An 8,598-nucleotide genomic window follows, 5' to 3' on the forward strand; every position below is an offset into this window, starting at 1 on the left:
ATTTACATAACTTTCTGCCCAACAGAAGAGCAATACATGTTCTTTCAAGAGCACACAGAACATTCTCCAGGATAGATGACATATTAGGTCACAAAACAAGTCTTGATAAGCTTAAGATGATCATACCAAGTATCTTTTCTGACCACAATGGAATGAAATCAGAAATGATTAATAACAAGAAAATGTGAAAATTTACAAATAAGTGGAAATTAAATAGCACAATCTTATAACCACTGAGTCAAAGAGAAAATAAAAATGTAATTTAGGAAATACCTTGAAATAAATAAAAACAAAAACACCACTTACTAAAACTTATGGGAATCAGCAAAAAGAGTACTAAGAGGTACAAATTAGGTATAGAAGGAAAATATCTCAATCAACACAATAAAAGCCATTAATGGCAAGCCCACTGCCAGAATCATTCTGAATAGGGAATAATTGAAGACCTTTCCCTTAAGGACAGGAACAAGACAAGGATGCCCACTCTCACCACTTTATTTAACATAGTATGAGAGGTACTAGCCAGAGCAATCAGGCAAGGGAAAGAAATAAAGGGAATACAGATTGGGAAAGATGAAGTCAAACTTTGTTCATTTGCAGATGACATGATACTGTATATAGAAAAATGTAAAGACTCTATCAAAATACTCCTAGAGCTGGTTAATAACTTCAGTAATGTTGCAGGATACAAAGTAAATGCCCCCAAATCAGTAGCATTTATATACTCAAATAATGAATTAACAAAAAGAGAAATAAAGTAATCCCATTTACAATTGTCACACAAAAAATAAGATACCTAGGGATCAATTTACCCAAGGAGGTAAAAGACCTCTACAATGAGAGAGGTAAAAGACCTCTACAATGAGAGCTACAAACCACTTCTGAAAGAAATTAAAGAAGACACAAAAAGATGGAAAGATATCCCATGCTCTTGGATTAGAATTAATGTGGCGAAAATGTTTATACTCTCCAAAGCAATCTACAGATTCAATGCAATCCCTATCAAAATACCAATGAAATTCTTCACAGAAATGGAAAAAAAAAAACAATTTTACCTTTCATATGGAAAAACAAAAGACCCCCAAAAGCCACAGCAATCCTGAGCAAAACAAATAAATAAAGCTGAAGTCATAACACTGCTGGACTTCAAATTATATATACTACAAAGTTGTTGTAACCAAAAAAAGCATGGTATTGGTATAAAAATAGACATTCAAACCAGTGGCACAGAATTGAGAACCCAGAAATCACCCCTCAGGCTTACAGCCTTCAGGTATTGAACAAAGGCAACAAACATCTACATTGGGGAAAAGACTGCCTCTTCAGCAATTGGTGCTGGGAAAACTGGATATCCATATGCAGAAGAATGAAACTAGATATGTATCTCTTACCATACACTAAAATCAACTCAAAATGGATTAAAGACTTAAGTATGTGATCTGAAACTGTAAAATTACTAAGGGAAAATATAGGTGAAATACTTCAGCAATTAGATCTGGGCACAGGCTTTATGAACATGAGCTCAAAATCACAAGCAACAAAAGAAAAAATAAACAAGTGAGACTATATCAAACTAAAACTTTTCTGCACAGCTAAAGAAACAATCAACAGAGTGAAAAGACAACCTACCAGGTGGGAGGAAATTTTGCTAACTATGCATCTGACAAGAGATTAATATCCAGAATATACACAGAACTCAAGCAATTATACAGTAAAAAACCAAATGACCCAATTAAAAAAACAGGCAAAGGAGCTGAATAGACTTTTTTCAAAGGAAGACATAGAAATGGCCAACAGACACATGCAAAAATGTTCAACATCACTAGTCATGAGGGAAATACAAATTAAAGCCACTTGAGATACCACCTCACTCCAGTTAGACTGGCTATAATGAAAAAGATGGTGAATAACAAATGCTGGTGAGGGTGTGGAGAGAAGGGAACACTCCTGCACTGTTGATGGGACTGTAAATTAGTACAGCCACTATAGAAAACAGTATGGAGTTTTCTCAGACAACTACAGATAGATCTTTCATATGATCCAGCAATCCCACTTCTGGGTATACACCCAGAGGAGTGGAAATCATCATGTCGAAGAGATACCTGCACTCCCATGTTTATCGCTGCTCTGTTTACAATAGCCAAGATATGGAACCAACTTAAATGTCCATCAGTGGATGATTGGATAAGGAAACTGTGGTATATATACACTACGGAATACTATTCTGCCATTAAAAAGAATGAAATACTCCCATTTGCAAGAACATGGATGAACCTGGAGAAACTTATGTTGAGTGAAATAAGCAAAGCACTGAGGGATAAATACCACATGCGCTCACTCATATGTGGGAGCTAAGAGAGAAAGGAAGGAAGGAAAAAGACCACAGCAGTACAGTGGTCTTACAGAGGGAAGGAACATTCTTAGGGCTACAAAGCATAGTGGGGGCAGAGAGGGGAAGGAATAGGGAGGTTGGGGGATAATTAGGTGGGGACACAGGGTACAAAAGTAATTTCTGGTAATGGGTATGCCTCCAATATGAATCTGGCCCTCAAATCATGGGCACCGGGGGTGACAATTAGCTTTGTATCTCATGAATATTCTTAATAAAGAAAAAAAACGTGGTTTTTTTTTTTAATATTACAATATTTAATTTTTTCGAATTCTTTTTCTTCATCTATTGAGATATTCATATAATTTTTGTACTTATTCTATTAATGTGTGCATCACAACTATAGATTTTCATGTTAAATCATCCTTGAATCCCTGGAATAAATGCCACTTGACCATGGTAAATGATCCTTTTAATATGCTGTCAAATTCTGTTTGATAGTATTTCGCTGAGAATTTTTGCATCTATTTCATCAGGGATAGTGGCCTGTATTCTTATTTTCTTGTGGTGTCCTTGTTTGCCTTTGGTTTTAAGGTAAAATGTTTTATGATTTTCTTGTAGAGGTATCCGTATACTTGCATTTCGTTACTTGAGGGTATACATCTCTTACTTGAACAATTAACATACTTAAAATATTTAAAAGATTATATATTTGTATATATAATCTATATTGATGTACAGTTAAACATAACTTAAAACTCACCCATTTGTCATAATATATTCTGCAGAAATATTGATCACCTTGACATTTTATAAAACATCATACCAATCCACTACACTGATGTGGTATAAAAATTGGACCCAATGATCAAGAAAAAGCAAGTATTTTGGAGGCCTTAGACTCATCTGAACTAGATGGTGGACAATAAACCACCTCAATAAGTTTTCGGAGATCCAATAGTCAGCATCCTCCTGGGCTCTGGCACACTCAATACCTAACTTGTGCATCAAGTGATTGTGTGACATAAGCTACCCATCATGAACTAGATACCATCTCATTCTTCAAGCCATAAAATTGAGATGCAAAAAAAAAATCATTTATTTTCATGTTAATATGGTGCATAACAGATCAAGCTTAGCAGGTCCAAAGACTGAGAAGTTGCATTAATTTATGGCACAACTCCTTCAACAACTACCACTGGTGGATTGCCTTCTACCCCTCAATGCGTACCTATGACTATGTGGGAATTCCTTTAAACCAGAGGACTGATAATTAAAAACTTAGGTCTGCATATGCAGATGGTTTTGCACAATAGCAAATTAGGAGCAGTAATTAGAAGCAACTGGAAGTGGAAGATTTACTGCACCAATTAAGTGAAGTGTTATGGTCAAGTATTAATTATGGTTAGTATTATGATTGTGATCCTGAAGGTCAATGATGAGGAGAAATTCTCCCATTGGGAAGAAATACAAATGATGCATTTGATTGTTCGCTTTGTTTGGCTAAAAACATGAATCTTTATTGGTTCCTGAACAGTTCTTAATGGTTTGGCTAGATGGTCAGGGTTTTGAACAAATTAAATGTGAAGATTGGTTGCAAAGAAGCCTGGGCAAGAATTCACATACACATCTCAGAATGGGCACAAACAATCAAAATATAGGTTTCCCATTTGAATGGGCACCAGACGAAATCCACTACAGAGGAAGATTTAGTAATCAGGTAGACATATTACAAGTTCTATGTATGTTAGCCTCTTTTTTCAACCACCTCAGTGTTTGTCCAATACATCCCTACACAGAATGATCAGAGGTGGTCTTATGTTGCTAAACAACATGGATTTCCTCACAAAGTATGATCTGGTTATTAGTACTGGCAAGCCTCTTCAATTCTGTCTGAGCCACTAATATGGCTGAGTATACTGTAGAGATCCATCGACCACATAGTGACAGGTTGATTATATTGGGAATCTTCCATCATGGAGGAAGTAGAATTTTGTGTCATTGGAGTGAACATATAATCTGAATATGATTTTCTTTCCTACCGTCATAATTCAGCTTGCATTGTGATCCTTACATTTAAGTGATGCATTACTCACCGTCATGGTATTCTGTACAAAATTGCTTTTAATCAAGGAATTTATTTTACAATAAAACAAGTGAAGCAATGCTCTCATGACAGTAGAATTAATTTCTCTTAATACATACGTGATCATTCATAAATAGCTGGTCTAATAAAGTGGTGGAATAGTATACTGAAGTCTCCTTTGTGGCTCTTGCAGGAGACAGAATCTTCATTCCCTGGATTTAGAAATGAAGATTGTAGTGTGGAAGTAGCACTTCTAACTGTTATAACTAATTATCTAGTTACAAAATGTTTCCTTCCCATCCCCACAATTTAGAGCTTTGCTAGGTGAGAGGTCTTCGTTCCTAAGGAAGGAGAGCTTCCAATAGAGTAGACAACAGTATTTTTATTAAGTTGTAAATTAAGACTGGCTATTGACTTTTGTCCAGGGAAAAGTCCATATCTACAATTCTTTTAGATTAATATCTGTGAATATGATTCTAATAGAAAGCAGTGGGAATTAAGGAGAATTTGCCTGTTTGATTAATAGATAAATACTAAGCTTGGATAGCATGGCAGAATTGAGAGCATGTACTCCTTGAATATTTTTGGGACAGGGTATAATACAAGACAATACAAGCTGTGTTTTACATTCCTTCAGAATATTCTACAAGACAATACAAGCTATGTTTTACATTCCTTCAGAATATTTGTGAAATATCCAAACAAACAGTACTTAAAACTCAGGTTTACCTTGTAAGGACATATAGACATATAAAGATATTCAACACTCTGGGTAGGAAAAAGTTATTCAAAACATGCAGTGATTAAAATACAGTGGTTGAATTGGTGTATTCATGAGGATGAATTAAGGCTACAGCTGACGACAGAGACAACCAGCTAGTTGACTGCTATTCCTTTAACACTATCTATATGCAGCCATATGCTTATGTTTACCATTTAGACTGCATGATCACAAATGTTCACAGTTTGTACTGCATGATCAAACTAGATTGTAACTTTTGGCATTTCCGACATTTATGTATTATTTTCTTAGATTAATAAAGATGTTGTGGTATTTTATTCTTGGCATGAGTTACTCTTTCACTGTGTCAGAAATAAATTTTTAATCTCATTGTACAGTATCACTTAACAAATGAACACTCTTGGAAATCAAATTGATCTCTGAATCCTTTAAGTAAAGAAACAATAAAGGTGTTTGAGAAAATTTAGTTCATCTTTCTGTCTTGTTTACTCATTCACAATTTCATGATAATAATGAAAGAATTTAAAGTAATGCATATGACATGATGACATGATGTCATAGAAGGCAGTCAAGGATGATAACTGTATTATTTTTATTATGCCCTTATTAATATGTTCCCATATCAAGAGAAATAAAAGCTGCATATATCTTTTTGTGTCAGGACTTTTATTGTTGATTCTTATCACGCAGTTTCAATCTGCTTAATTTATAATTTTGGAAGAAATAAAATAAGTATTATTTATGGTTTGAAGTTTTTAGAAATATATTTCAAAATATGCCAAAAGAGTATACTTGAATGTACCTAGGCCAATAATTTTATGGGCGTTTTAATAGAACAATTAACTATATTTATTAATCAAAATATAATTGTTGAGTGTCTGTTACATATTAACCACTGTACTAAGTATTGGAGTTTTAAGAATTAACCAGGCAAGGCATGGTCCTACCTTCAGGGAGATTACATTTTAGAATTTTTCACAAATAGTTAATAATGATTTAACAAATAAAGTTTAGTCCTTGAACTGAGGTAACCAAGGGACATATCAATAAGTTCTCATATATTTTTACTTCTGTTGTTTTTATGAAAACCGAGAATAGTGTAACCTCCACTGTTCATCCCTATATGGCTTATCACTTTCATTTCTTCCTCTCTTTATTTTTCCTCTGCTTTTTCCCATTAATATACGGGTAGGAATTTACATCAAGGAAAAAATGATAATTCAGTTGCCTTTTAACAAAAGGTAAGTGAATGTTTTGAGGCTTCATGTCAATATTATAAAAACAATTTTATCCAAATGGAGTTAGGAGAAAACTCAAGAGAAGTTCACTAAGATGGTATCATCACGGATAGATGTGTGGCCGTCTTACACAAATTTTAGGCTCTCATTTAACACAGTTAAAGGTACAGAAAACCTGATTGGATAATTATAAACATAAAGAGAAATCGTTAGTGTTTGAATTTTAAGGAAATAATCCATAAGTGCCCAGCTGGCTGATAAATAGATGCTGAAATGTCAGGAATTATATTAACCCTATTCTTGCTTCTGGAAGAGGAATAACAAATCGATATGGACTAAATGCCCTAAATGTATAACCTATTTTACAAGGTCTATGTATTGTCAATTTGAAGTGCTCACAAATTTTTGGCATTAAATATTAACCTTAGAATCCATGTAATAGCTTCTGAATCTCTTCATAGCGTTTTTCATCTCTTGATTTCTCAGGGTATAAATAGCTGGATTTAGGAGAGGTGTAATAACCGAGTAAAACACTGCAAGAAACTTGTCCACCCAGGTGATGGTGACTGGCCACACATAGATGAAGATGCACGGCCCAAAGAAGAGCACCACTACCGTGATGTGGGCAGTACAGGTGGAGAGCGCCTTAGATGTCCCAGTTTTAGAGCTTTGGTGGACAGTGAGGAGAATATATGTGTAGGATATCAGCAGCAGAATAAAGCATGTTACAGCTACCATACCACTGTCAATGTTCATTAAAATTTCCAAATTATAGGAGTCCATGCAGGCAAGCTTGATGACCACTGGTATATCACAGAAGAAGCTGTCTCTTTCCCTGGGGCCACAGAAAGGCAGCTGCACAATCACAACCATTTGACTCATGGCATGCGCAAAGCCAATTGCCCAGGAAGTCACTACCAGCCCAATGCACTTCTGAAGACTCATAATGGTTGAGCAGTGGAGTGGTTTGCAGATGGCCACATAGCGATCATAGGCCATTATCACAAGTAGCACCATCTCACTGGCTGCAATGAAATGGGCAAAGAGGATCTGGCACATGCAGCCTCCAAAGGAGATGGTTTTGTTTTCCCTCAGAAAGTCTGTGATCATCTTACGAGTGGTGACTGAGGAAAGCCACATATCAACAAAGGAAAGGTTAGCCAATAAAAAGTATATGGGGGAATGGAGATGAAGGTCAGTGATGATTAGGATCACAATAACAGTATTTCCAGATATAATGGTCAGGTAAAGCATTAAAAATGTCACAAAGAGTAAGACCTGTATATTCCACGAGTGGCAGAGTCCCAGAAGCACAAATTCTGACACTCCAGACTGATTTTCTTTATTCATTTTATCAGTGTGTCCTCTAAAAATAACCTAGAGAGAATAAATTATCAATTAATGGGATGAGAAAGGATACTTTATTTTTAGAATTTGGTGTTCTCATTGAAATTTAGCACCTATATCTTAAAATGAAAAGTACAATTGGGAAGAGAAGTCTGGACTAAATACATATGGTATTATATCCTAAAAAGAAACTAAATGCCTAAGATTGGCTTTTCAAGAAGCAGAGTCTGAAATAGGACTGTTATGCGAATGATTTATTGACAGGGTGCTCTCACAAGAAGGGAGCGAGGAAAGCAGGACAAGGCGAGAGCCTAAAATAAGATTGTGGTATCACCTGGAAACTAGCTTCATTCCACTATTCCAATAGAAAGGATTTGTGCTGGGCACCAACAGGGACAATTAAATGAAATAACTAAAATTTAGGTCATCTATTTAAAAAGATGATGATGAATTGATATTAAAATCCAGTACAAATGACATGATGCAACATAATAGTTCTCCATACTATGTATAATGATTGCTTCAAGCCTCACTTGAACCTCTTCTATAAAATATCATTAAAGGAGCTGGCTGGTTTGCTCAGTTGGTTTGAGTGTGGTGCTGATAACATCAATTGCAAGCGTTCAATCCCTGTACCAGCCAGCAAACCAAACCAAACCAAACCAAGAACCCAAAACAGAAAACAAAAACTACAAAAATACAAACCAAAACTACATAATTAAACTTCTAGCTTTTCCCCCTAAAATACATGGTGGGACAATGACAACCTTTAGGAGAGAAGCTATATAGAAGGCTATATAATAAGCATCTTGACATGATGATTGGGATACAAAACCAGGAACATAATTTTCATTAA

The 8,598-nt window shown here is 35.3% G+C and overlaps 1 protein-coding gene across 1 annotated transcript; it reads right to left on the reverse strand.

The window, feature by feature from the left end:
- Positions 1 to 6,806: 6,806 nt before the first annotated feature.
- LOC103581702 (olfactory receptor 4K14-like) lies at positions 6,807 to 7,745 on the reverse strand. The gene has a single exon (XM_008563473.1). The coding sequence runs from the start codon at positions 7,743 to 7,745 to the stop codon at positions 6,807 to 6,809; it is 939 nt and encodes a 312-aa protein (XP_008561695.1).
- Positions 7,746 to 8,598: the final 853 nt, after the last annotated feature.

This window comes from Galeopterus variegatus, unplaced genomic scaffold (assembly GCF_000696425.1).
Source record: "Galeopterus variegatus unplaced genomic scaffold, G_variegatus-3.0.2 Scaffold13716, whole genome shotgun sequence".
Lineage (NCBI taxonomy): Eukaryota > Metazoa > Chordata > Mammalia > Dermoptera > Cynocephalidae > Galeopterus > Galeopterus variegatus.

Bases quoted from the DNA above. Each gene is read 5' to 3' on its own strand.
- LOC103581702 (XM_008563473.1), bottom strand. From the start codon at position 7,745: ATGAATAAAGAAAATCAGTCTGGAGTGTCAGAATTTGTGCTTCTGGGA.